Source organism: Lipophrys pholis (genome assembly GCF_963383615.2).
Source record: "Lipophrys pholis genome assembly, chromosome: 10".
Lineage (NCBI taxonomy): Eukaryota > Metazoa > Chordata > Actinopteri > Blenniiformes > Blenniidae > Lipophrys > Lipophrys pholis.
This window is the reverse complement of record NC_137640.1, coordinates 28,301,577-28,314,256: the sequence shown is the minus strand read 5'-3', so window position 1 is coordinate 28,314,256 and position 12,680 is coordinate 28,301,577. Positions and strand designations below refer to the sequence as shown.

At 42.8% G+C, this 12,680-nt stretch overlaps 1 protein-coding gene across 2 annotated transcripts in view; it reads right to left on the bottom strand.

Moving 5' to 3' along the window:
• Positions 1–6,864: 6,864 nt before the first annotated feature.
• lnp1 (leukemia NUP98 fusion partner 1) overlaps positions 6,865–12,680 on the bottom strand; it is a 9,895-nt gene continuing 4,079 nt past the window's right edge. The window contains exons 2-4 of one of the 2 annotated variants that reach the window (XM_080474222.1): positions 12,422–12,667; positions 10,774–10,872; positions 6,865–8,716 (exon numbers count right to left, since the gene is read on the bottom strand). In XM_080474222.1, the coding sequence (XP_080330348.1) occupies positions 8,609–8,716; positions 10,774–10,872; positions 12,422–12,667 (453 nt within the window). In that variant the 3' untranslated portion in view covers positions 6,865–8,608. Of the gene's footprint in view, positions 8,717–8,959; positions 10,555–10,773; positions 10,873–12,421; positions 12,668–12,680 lie in introns of those variants that run through there. The other variant, XM_080474221.1, reaches the window with a different exon arrangement.

Below are 12,680 nucleotides of genomic sequence, written 5' to 3'. Positions count from 1 at the left end.
TTAAAATGACTTTTATTACCAAGCTTGTAAACAAATACAAACAGAAGCTTCATTAGTCCCTTTTAGAAAATAAATGTGGTTTGGGGCTGGTTTACTTGAAATGACAGTTAGTCTGAGTTTAGGGAAAACAAAGGGTATATCAGGTATATTATCAAACAACACATCAATTCATCTTTCAAAGCATTTCCTGTAAGAACTGCTTCTATTGGCCAGCCACCGCGTGGTATCAGGAATAGTTTTAACAATACTGCAGCCTCATGTGACATCTATCAGGTGTAATTGGTGAGATTTTAATAAAATACACATGCAAACCTGACATTACCCTGACCCTGGCATTTTACACGTGCACGTACTACTTTACACATACCACCTTGGTCATTTCGGTGCTTCTGAAAAGCAGCGACCATGACCAGAGCTCCAGCGTCAAGCCAAGTGTTGTAGTGTCATCAGGGGACAAGTGAAGGCTGCAGTGACTTTGGTGACACTGCAGTGAACACCAGTAACATTATTGGATATTTTCAGATTATTTTTGAAGTATCTGTCTTGGCTGTTTCAGCAGTTTGCAATCTGCAGACTTTCCCTGCGCGCTGGTGACACAGCCGGCTGCTCAGAGACCAATCTTATCTCTGCTGCTCCAGAGAAACATGGCTACTTTGGAGAAAAATGAGCTTGGAGCACATTTTCTACCCCACAGCGATGAGGAAGAGGCTTCGTTTGTGTGTTGACATTTTGTCAAAGAGTTACTGATGCCAGAAGTGTGAATCTGTGAATATCCTGACAACCTTACAGAAGTTCAGTGCAAATGAGAGCCTGCAGTCTGACCGAGCGTTGCTGTCTCTCTATTGGTCCACCTGCTTCGTTGTCCAACCAGCCGGCTAACGTGAGCTTGACCTCAGCACCTGCTGCTCCTCTGAGCAGCCGGCCTCAACTTTACATTGATTTTCTGTGGAGTCACTGGCTGGGAGAGGATCCTCTGATCTGGTAGCGAGAGCGCCCCCTACGCTCGCTGCTCCAGCATCTTTATCTCCCACTAAAGCCTTTTTGGATGTAAACCCAAAGTGTGCCAGTGACACTCAATTCTCATTTGGGAAAGGGATTGAGCTGAAAAATTGTTCCTTGAAATGAATCTGGGGATTATTTTTTGAAGTGACGGAGTGAAACGTTTCCACTGCTCTTGTAGAAATGTATTATTTCTGTTCTGGATGTGTAGAGCGAGTCTGTTGTTTGCGAAGGCAGCCCGTTCTCTGACGACAGGACCTAATATGTCTGGATTTATTTGAGACGCCAAGTACTAATATGGGAAAAGCGCAGAGTAAAGCTGATCCAATGAAAAGGAGTGAAAGGAAGGTTAGAATTGAATGCATATTGAAAATAGAAAACAATCCAAATTATGATCGCTCACACCCGACTGGTCCAGATGCCACAGATGACATTTTTAATGACCACAAGTGAAAATGTAATTCATTTAAAAAATAAAATCTTTATTTATGTTTTGGGGGGAGGGGTACCATGGGTTAAACCAAAAGGGGTCTCTCTGGATTTCAAGCTCTGCAGCCATTTTCCCACGTTATGTGGTCTGTTGGGCGCAGCTGGATCTGTTGAGACGCACACTCTGCTCTCTCTGCACTGCAGGTCTGAGAAGGCGTCTGAAACACACAACCACACAGTGAGAAATTTACTTTTTAAAGGCCAAATATTGAACAGCTCTTCAACAATTTCACACAGGGTGACAGAGGTCCAACAACATTGCAGGTATTCAAAGTGTCTTTCCCCAAATCCAGCTTTGGTCCTGAATTTGAGCCATCTTAAAATCTCTCCAGATTCAACTATTGTGTGTCTGAGTATGTTACCGAGTTTGGTCGAATGTCTTGTTCCAGTTACTACCTAATTGCTAAGTATTTCTAGCTGGGAAGTCTGCCTGTGTGCAGGCTTCCTGAGACACTGTGGTTGTGCCAATGTCATTCTAGATAATAAGTCTTAAAGAGGATTTCGACTGTGGGCTTCACCCGTCTGTCTCTTGAAGTTATTGGAGAGCAGTCCAAGCACTTCCAGCTTCTCAGGCAGCTGGGGCCCTTCCTGCTTCTGAGGCTCCTCTGTCTGCTCCGGCCCCTCCAACATTTGCTTCGGCTCCTCAAGCTGGTGAGGCTCCTCCAGTTGTTGAGACTCTTCCAGCCCCTGAGGCTCCTCTGGCCTCTGAGAGTTCTCCAGCACTGAAGCTTCTCTGACTGCTGAGGCCTCTCCAGCTCCTCCGGTTCCTGAGGCAACCCTGGCCTCTGGAGCTGCTGAGCATCCATCAGCTCCTCCGGCTTCTGACGCTCCAGGTGCTGAGGCTCTTCCAGCTGCTGAGGGCTCCCCTGCTTCTGAGGCCTCTCTGGTTGCTGAGGCTCCAGGTGCTGAGGCACCTCCAACTCCTCCAGTAGTTGAGGCTCCGGTGGCCCTTTAGCTTCTGAGGCACCTCCAGCTCCTGAGGCCCCTCCTGCACTCAGGCCCCTCCTGCACTCAGGCCCCTCAGACTGAGGCTCCAGCTGCAGCTCTTGAATCGGGCTCATGCTCAGCTGCTCCTGCAATTTGAGGTAGGAAATGTGAGGATAATGAGGGTTAAAACAAGCAACACAGAAAAAACAGAAAACGAGGCACCGAGGTGTAGGCAAGCAAGCACACAAACAAACAAACAAACAAACAAACAAGACCAAAATGCAGGATTAAGCAGAAACAAGGAGTCCAGTGAGGTGTGGTCAGATAGAGAGAACAGCAATGGAGGAGAAGACGGGAGGAAACAGGCAGAGGATGGAGGATCAATGTGGAAGAAAATGAAAGAAGAGACATAGAAAAGCCCAAGACAATGAAAAGAAAGATCAGAGAGAATGATCCTCCAAAGACACAAGTTGAAGAACAACTGCTGCCTCTAAATTGGTGTGTTGATGGTGATTACCCAGGGTGCACCCTGCCTTTAGCCCCCACAATCCCCAGACCGATTCAACAAAGCAACACAAAAGATGAATGGATAGACGAAGGTTTCTGAATGAAGCGAAGCACATTCTCTTGGAAAAAGTGTGAAATCTATGGATCGACTAATCTGGATTAAACTGAGTTTAATGAAGGAGGAATGGAAACTCTTGAGTTGATGAGTTGGGAGGTGAAGTGTTGCCACTTACAGCAACATCAGTTTGAATGAGTGAACGTCTTCAGCTGTTTGATGGTGCCCTTCTCCAAATGTTTCTTCTTTGTCTTCTTGATGAGAAACTCATCATTACTTCCTATTTCTTCATTATATATTTCATGACAGACTGGCAGGAGAATCCAGACCTGTTGTTACAAGACTGCAGAGGAAAAGAAAAGGAAGAACATTTTTATAACTGGAACAAGTTCCTCAGATATCAAGTTGGGAGATGAAGGTCAAACACACTGTGAGAGCTTGGATGACCATGTTGTCCACTTTGCAGCGGTAGCCTGTGTAGTTGGTAACGAGGAGCTTTTTGCTGGTAGTGAGGTTTAGAGGTTCAAGCAGAGGATAACTATGATACGGAGGATGAATGCTGCTGTAACCAGTCAGGAGCAGCCTGCTGTCGTCCAGCCGAGGTCAAGATCATATGAACAGATTAAGGTGGGATCAGAGTGAAATATCTCAGTGGTTACACTTGCAGACCATCTCTCCGGTGACACTCACTCCTTCTTCTTGGCTCCGCCTTCAACGCCGTCTCCATCACCATCACCTTCGTTCTCCTCACCTTTCTGCGTGGGTTCGGCGGAGGTCTGGCTTCGTCCATCGCAGCAGAAGTTGGTTGCTGCTCCTCGTCAGCAGAGGCCAACTCCTCTGAGGAGTCCTCAGGGTCTGAGAAGCCCAGGACAATAAAGTGGAACTAAATCCTGCAACAACTCTATAAAGTCCATGCATCACTGTGCTGAGCCAGAATCTAGAAATATGTGGCATCAGCATATATAGTTGTAGATATCGATCATTGTTCTACATGTTTTCATGGCTTTAATGCCAAACACTGTAAAGACTTAATTTTCTAAATGTATAAGACTGTTAAAGATGTTCATTTGTCTTGAACGGCACTGTAATTACATCCACAACAGTAAAGAACATTTATCAGTCTTTGTGAAACCACCACTGAGGCAAGTTATCTTCAATAAATAGCTGCAGAAACGACTAGAATCAAGATCAGATTAATTGTCACTATGCAGATCATTTAAGGTGGTAGTGTAGAATTTAATTACTGTTTTTTTGTGGGGTTTTTTGTGTTTTTTGTGCATCTTTACTTCAATTTAATAATATTTTTCTCAGCATTGCTGGACTGTACTGGAATTATTTGAATCAAACTCTCTAAAGCAGAGGTGTCAGACACATTTCTACTAGTACTGATTTGCGTATTCCTCTTACTTCTGAGTTCCTAAGAGCTCTGAGAAAATGCAATGGATGCTTCTAATAGGCTCAACCTCATGTCAATAGTTTACTGCATTAAAAATATGGTGAGTGAATATCCTCAGGACTGAAATGGAAATGTGATTCCATCTTTGGTTACCTCATGCAGCCCAAAACCAATAAAAACTGCATTCATATCTTTGTTTAGTTCAAAACACAACATAGGAAAAGTGGTGTGTGTGTGTGTGTGTGTGTGTGTGTGTGTGTGTGTGTGTGTGTGTGTGTGTGTGCTGCCTCAGAGGTGGGCTTCCCCCGGGTGGCTGGTGCTCGACTTGTGGGCGTCTCGGGGGGTTTTAACAGGACAGCAGAGGCTCATAGTCAGACACCGTGCAGCAGATGACCGCTTGCTTCCAAGACAAGAGTCCTGCCAACAGCACCCCCTGGAGGCCGTGGTAGACACCTACACGCTGAAAATGATGCTGACTCACAAGACCGTGTTGGTCAACGATTATTGGACTGAATAAAGTCACATTTTACGGACTTGTTCTTCTGTATTTGCAGAAGTTTAGATTCAAGTTGCACTACAATATTTCCTGAGGTAAGAACACATTTTGTCATGCATGTCGCATGAATCAAATCTGAATATATGAGCAATCATAAATCCTAAAATGTACTGTTGTATCAGTTGTCATTTATCATTACTGTCAAACAAATAAATGTCATTTTTCATGGACAATTTGCAAAAGTAGACTTTGTTTCTATTCAATAACTCATATTACTAGAAAGTGATCTGTTGGTCTATGTCCAAGTTGAATGGACTGGTGGTTCTGTACAGTATTGTAAATTTGCCATGGGATGGCAAGTGACTGTGGACAACAACATTGTTGTCGTGGGAGCCAAGCACATAGGAAGCTTTGGGAAGCTGAAACTGGAGATGGCTCTTGTTTGGTTATATGGGTCAAAGATCAGCTTTTGCTCAAGGTGACTTGTTTTTAGAGAAAGACTCACCTGTTTGATTACATGGTGATAAATGTGATTTGAAACTCATGACAGCATCACTACAGTTTATTCTAAAGGGCAGTGGCCCAATGTCAAAGCAACTCAGGGGTTTTATAAGCGGCTTTTCCCCAAATTATTCCACTCAGGATATTTTTAAATCATCTTTTTAGGTGTAAAACCTGTTCATGCAGTTTTTTGCTCCTTTATTTATTTCTTGTAAAAAAAAAAAATCCAAATGTTGCCTGCTTTCCTGCTATCTGACTACATGTTCATTTGTGGTTTAATGCAAAATGTATGTATTTGTCTTATTTCAGATTCTCATTATCAATAATAATAAAAGGTGTAAGTCCCCCAGCTAGCTCACTTGGTAGAGCATGAGACTCACAATCTCAGGGTAGTGGGTTTGTGTCCCACGCTGGGCGCCACCTTCCCGTGGGCTCACCACCTGCAGGAAGGTTCTTTATCAGGTGCTTTGTGATCTGGGTGGCAGTGCTCAGACTGTCACCCCGTGACCCGGAAACGGATAAGCAGACGAAAATGGATGGATGGATAAAAGATGTAAGCAGAAGTTTCCAAAGGAACTTCTGCATGTGGTGAACATGAGATTGAGTAGTTTCCCCCAGAGTAAGACCATGGAACCTGAAGTGTGGAAAGGAGAAGAGGATTGTACAGATTGTGTGTTGAGGTCAGATAAATAAAATTGTAAAAGATCAGCGAAGAGTGAAGCGCACTGTGTGTCACTGGGAGTCCACAGATTTACCCAATCACGTCAAGAGAGAGAGAGAGCATGGCCTGGATTGCTTGTCAGATAGTCTGAGAACATCAAACTTTGTTTTATAATTATTTACTCCAAAATTTGCTCAAGGAAGACAAAGTTGCTTGATTGTGATGTACTGACTCTGGGATCTAATTATACAAAAAGGTCAAGACCTCATACTCAGTGAAGGTGAAGGGAAAGGTGGGAGGAGCCCAGGATGTTCCTTCTTAAGACTTCACCACGATACACAGCGGTGGGTCACATTAGTGATGCTAGAGCCTAAATCTTATATTAAAAGAAATGTTAACATGAAGCATTAAAGTTGTTACTGCCAATGAATGTTCATCTATTATTCCATACACATCTCAAATGTTGAGTCTTTGTGTTTTTTGTTTTTGTTGTCTTTTTGCTTGGTTGCATTTTTAGCGCACTTAAAATTTTGCACATTTCAGTTCTGTTTCTTTTTCTGACATTTATATATTGTGTGTAAAGTTTGCACTCAGTTTAGATAGTTATGTTATTTATTATTTATTTTATATGTTAATTATTTAATTACATATTTCTTTACTAATCTGTCGTGCTGGACTTTATTCATCATCATTCTGGGGCCGGGAGGCCCCATAGTCCTTCTTGCCTCGGGCCCCCAGGGGGTCTAGAAGCGTCCCTGCAGGTGACAGTCAGCCTGGGAGTCCAGGGGCTATTTGCTGGAGGGCTGCAGGGTTCACAACCTGTTATCTTCATACTCCTCCTTCAGTTGTATTTTTATTGCATGAAGATAAAATCATCCTTCATCTACAGAGCAGAAAGAACACCAGGAACCTACAGATCTCCTCCAGTTCTTCATATTAAAAGCATTTGCTGCTATGCTATTTTGGCAATCATCAGCATTTTCCCATCAAATTGCACCATGGTGGAGGTTTCTGCAACCTTTGGCTTGTTGTGTGTTGATCATGGCCAGCCTGAGAAGCAAAATATCATTGATTTTGCAATGTGGCACACCAGCAAATTATTCAATACGACATATTGATCTTCATCTGTTCCACAGTGTTGCACACACAATCGTGTTGTTTTGGTCACGGATCCAAACAGGGTCACTGAAGAGCGCCGACATTTGTGTTTGTTGTTTAATGAATTAAGATCAGAATCACTATTAGATGCTAAATAATAGTAATGAAGAGATATCCTGGCTGAATTTCTAAGACAGCTGCTACAGAATAAAGTGACATGAAATAGAAATTGGATGTACTTGGACAAGGTACAGTACATTTATACACTTAGTCAGACTGTGTCACTCCTACAGCATGTTAACTTGCTTTTTGGCAGAGCAAGACTCAACAGAGATGTTTGAAAGGTCAACAAAAGGTTGAGGAGGAGGAGGAGGAGGAGAAGGAGGAGGAGGAGGAGGAGGAGGAGGAGGAGGAGGAGGAGAAGGAGGAGGAGAAGGAGAAGGAGGAGGAGGAGGTGTTCGAAGTGTAACAGATGATAAAAAACAGGGGTCAAGTGAGTGCACTCAGTCACTTTCACAGTTTATTTCAAGTTTCCATCATTTGCCTGTGTGATCATCTGTCTCTGCCCCTAAAATCTTCTCTGTCATAAAACACAAGTTTTTTAGACAGAGAACACAAATATAAGTATTAATGATTCAGGAATCATTCGGGGAGAGGCCAGTTCCATGAAGAGCCTCCGACTAGAAACAACAAGGGCCTTTTGCAGTGAATCTGTTCACCTAGTAATGTTGGCAATTTTGATCAGAAATGACAGAGAGTCATCTAATGTTACTGCTGACATTCAATATGTCACTTCCATCCATCCATCCATCCGTCCATCCATCCGTCCATCCATCCATCCATCCATCCATCCATCCTCTATACTGCCTCTTTCCTGTTCCGTGCAGTGGACGGCTGGAGCCCATCCCCCTATGGTTGAGGGCAGGACACACACTTACATTCCCACTATGGGTTATTTCGGTTCACCAATGAACCTTTTGGGACTGTGGCAGGAAAATGGAGTCCCCAGAGAACCGTTTCAACTTCGATGCTCTTATGTGCTGTTTCAACTAGGTGTTAAACACACAAATCAGTTTGTAATAGTATAAATCTATGAAAAATAAATAATAAACTCTGGGAAACCTTCTCTTTGGGGGGGTGTACCACATGGTTGTAATCCCTCGGTATTACCAGGAACACCAAATAACACAACATAAATACCTAGATACCATCAGCAGTGATTTCCCAGCACCATTACCATTAATGCACACCGTTCTTCTGCTTTCAGTCATCAAAAAAACCCTCATAACACTTGACATTAAACTGCACTTGAATCTTGAATCTTGTGCAATAGGCTGTGAGAGACGCCACCAAGTCACAGTTTTTCTCTCAGGGTCCTTCGCAGACAGATTCCCTCAGAGGGTGCTCATGCAGGAGGACTGAGGTGAAGGAGCAGAGACTTTAGCATCGCCAGGCATTAAAGGTGAAGGTGCAGGACCGCTATGGAAGGGTGGTGCGGGACGAGGACCAGTAGAGGGGCTTTATCATAGACACGTGGACACGGCATGTGGGACACATCTGTTTCTTCCACAGCCAAAGCTCCATGCACTGAAAGACATTTTGAGAAAACACCATTAGATCTACAGACAGTATTTGTCACACAGGCTGAATACATGAAATCTCTGCCCGTCCAGATTTTCCCGGTGATGCTTGACAATACGTTGTACGACATCCTAACATACAATGAGCACCTGCCAAACCCCAAGTCAGCGGACCTTCACTCCATTTGTTCACCCTTGTTTTGATTAAAAAAGTTTTAAGCGCAAAAATTCAACAAACTCAATTTGAAATGACACATCTATTTTCTTTAATGTTTCGTGACTCTTCATCCTGCTTGTTACAACACATAATACTAACACTGAACACAACACAGTCACTTTATCAAGTTTGTCCACAAGTCTTGAGACATGAAGTGACCATAAATAGAAGGTGCACCAACAGCAACACTGTCATCAACGCTGACGAAACACACAAAGTATTGCAGCTGTGTTTTAATGAATTTTAAATACTCTGAGTCAGAAATGTTCTCCCTGTGTGATATTCTAAGCCATCCAACGCATGTATATAAAGATATTGCCCATTCTCTTCAGCTTTACCATCATGGACTATATTCTATGTATACAATATATTAAAGTGGCACTATATTGAGGCACACAGCACTTGCCAATAGTAAAGTAAAACCCATTTCAGCATTTTGCCAGCATGTACAAGGTAACGTAAGCAGGAAATTTCACGTGAAAGTAATATATACGTAAAGGAGACAAACACATAATTAGCTTAAAACACACACACAAATAATCCTAAAAATATATCCACTAAAAATATTTAAACATTTGCAGCTTTTGGATTACAGCCAGAGTCCTCACCGACACAGAGAGGGTGGAGCACATTACACCAACACTAAGAGGGTGGAGCACATTACCCCCCCCCTGCTCCACCCTCTGCACTGGCTGCCTGTGTATCAAAGGATTGACTTCAGAATGGTCCTTCCGCTCTAGAAAGCTTTGAATGGTCTCAGTCTAAATCATCTCAGATTGACTTGTAGAAGATCAAAGCTCCAGACCTCTGAGGTCCTCAGGAAGAGGTTGACTCACTGTTCCTACAGTCATAAGAAACAAGGTGAAGCAGCTTTTAGTTCCTACCTCCTCACCTGTGGGACAAACTTCCTGAACACCTGAAGACTGCTGACACACTCACTTCTTTTAAATCAGGACTTAAAACATTCTCGTTTACACAGGCTTTTGAATAAAAAATAGAATCTACTTACTTTATTAAATCTATCTTAATACATCTCTTACCTTATTTATTCTACTTTTCTTCATTATTTGTTTTAATGCATTCTTTCATTTCTTCTAAAGCGTTAATGTATTTCTTTTATTAATATATTTCTTAGGTCTTTGTAAAGTTTTTCTGTATTTTAATTTCTTTTATTTATTTGTAAAGCACTGTCAATTGACTTGTTTGAATGTTTGAATGGTGCTCTATAAATAAATCTGCCTTGCCTTGCCTTACACACTGTTTTAATATTTGCCTTTTGAGCTAAAAGGAAGAGTTGAATGACCTTAGAAATGACAAAGCATGAAGCAGGTTTACAGGATCAAATCAAGCGGACGAGTCAAGGCCCTGGAAGTTTGAACCGCTGACTGTCACACAGAAAAAAGTTCAGGACAAAATGCAGATGTTTTGCGAGCTGTTGCAGGTCCTTTATCTGAGTGATATCAGCGATGTCTGCGCAGGGAAAGCTGGCGACGGGGCGTGTGCTGCTCTCTCTCCCTGGAAATGGGTCCATCTGCAGAGTTCCTCCTCTCATCCGAGGACCTCCTCAGCGGACACGCTGCTGCTTCACTGCTGCTGCGAGGCCGACACAGCTCTAACCTACGAGCCACCTTCAGCACCACCAGACGGAGATACGATAATCAGTCAGTGAGCAGTCCAGGGGTCACAGGCGGTCAGAGACTGTTTGGTTCTCATATCAGTGCACTTCATGCACGTCCTGCTGTGAGCTCCCTCCATGCACCACAGATCTTTCTGACATGCTGGGATTTCAGTTATCACGACGACAGGATGAAACATGCAGCGGGACGGACCAGTACAAGTTGTCTTACTTCTTTGTGGAAGCGGTGTGAACACTGGAGCTCCTGAACTCCCCCTCCAGTCTTACGCATGTCCTCGTGACAGATATGGCAGAATTTGTCTCCATCGTTCTGTAAAGAAGACGCACACACACACACACACACGCACGCACGCACGCACGCACGCACACGCACACGCACACACACGCATGCATGCACGCACACACACACACACACACACACACACGAAACAATAAAAAATTGTTACTCAAAGTTCGATAATAAAAAACTAAAATTGAACATCTCATAAATTGTCATCATCATCATCATTAGTAGTTTAAGCATTTTCATGTTGTTCATACTTACATACATACAAACCTACAGTTTTTGCAATCTATTGCATGAAAAAATCCACCGAGAAAAAATAAATAAATAGAACTGGTGAAGAAACTTAAAAAGTTAGATACGCGATGCCAAAAACAACAAAAAAGAGTCACTTCTTCTGACGGAAGTCCTTTTGCATTGGATGGACGATGGAAATATGACAAAAGCCAGAATAACTGCAATTTCCATCTTGCTTTTCAATAATAATGGAACTAATGTGATTGCAAGGAAGCGTTTGTGCTTTCAAACTGTGATATTCCATCCATCCAACTTCTGTACAGTTGTCAAAACGTGGTGGTATATCAGTCATCTAGTTCTGGTTTGGATGGCAACACGTCACCATGCACACTTCACACAAAGGAAGAACATGCAAACTTCAAGTCTGGCCTGCACAGGAAGGTCCGGCTGAGATTTGGACCCATGTCCTTCTTTCTATGAACTGTGAGCACACTGACATTCCTCCTGCAGACATGGCTAAGCATTACAGGGATGATTTCTCTGTTAGGATTGTGGAGGAACAAATGCCTTTCAACCTCAAAGTACCAGAAAACTTACATTTTCCACAAGCATTTGTTGAAGACTGTTATACTTGGAGTAAGTCTAAGAGTACCTGGAGAAAGCCCAGGCAGGGACAACATGCAAACTTCAGTATATTCCAAATGGCATTCGGTGTTTTATTCAAGGACGCTTCAGGTGGGATGAAGGACTGTACTGTCAACCTTGAAACATCACCTGCTCTATCAGCTGAGCTGTGTAGAAAAGGCATCAGGAATTCTTCTCAATAAAATACCAAAATGAGCTGGATTGTGAATGAAACAATGTCATTGTCAAAAATCAATACAAACAGGTCATCAGGGCATTTTCTTTCTGTATGCCCGTGAACTGTTGACTGTCATTTTATTACATATCCAAAATAAATGTTAGAAATCGAGTTGAGGAAAAAAAAAAAATCTCATAAATTGCTAATTTTGATCAATTCAAGAGACTTTTTTCTTTCTTATTTTTAAACCATCAAAATATTTTAGACAGAAGCGTTATTTGTCAGAATTTCACTGTGGTTTACTGAATGCACTGCTTGTATCAATGGACCGACTGAGTTGTTGACTGTGGGGTTATGTCATGCTATTTAAATCTATCTAGGAGCCTACCAGCACACAGGAGTAATGTGTCTTTTTAATCCTCTCTAAGTGCGCCGTAATCTTAAAAAAGCTTCATCATGCAGTGAAAGACAGACATCACCAAGCCTGACTGACTGAAGCTTTGGAAAAGTGTAAACAGTGATTTTTGTTTGACTTACCAGAGATGCAGTCCTTTTATTGCTGAGGCATATTCTCCTTTCAAAAGACTCTGTGAGCTCTGGGATTGTGGTGATGCGGTTCTCAGGGATGGACGCCTTGGACCGACTGTTCTCGTCTGAGGAGGTGCGCCGAGCTCTCTGGTGGGGCCTGGCTTCTCCCTTCTCCTCTCTCATCTTGATGTGGCTGGGGACAGGTGCCATTGTCGCCGCATGGAGCTTGTTCAGCTTCATGGCATCTAATTGTGACTGTGGATCACAC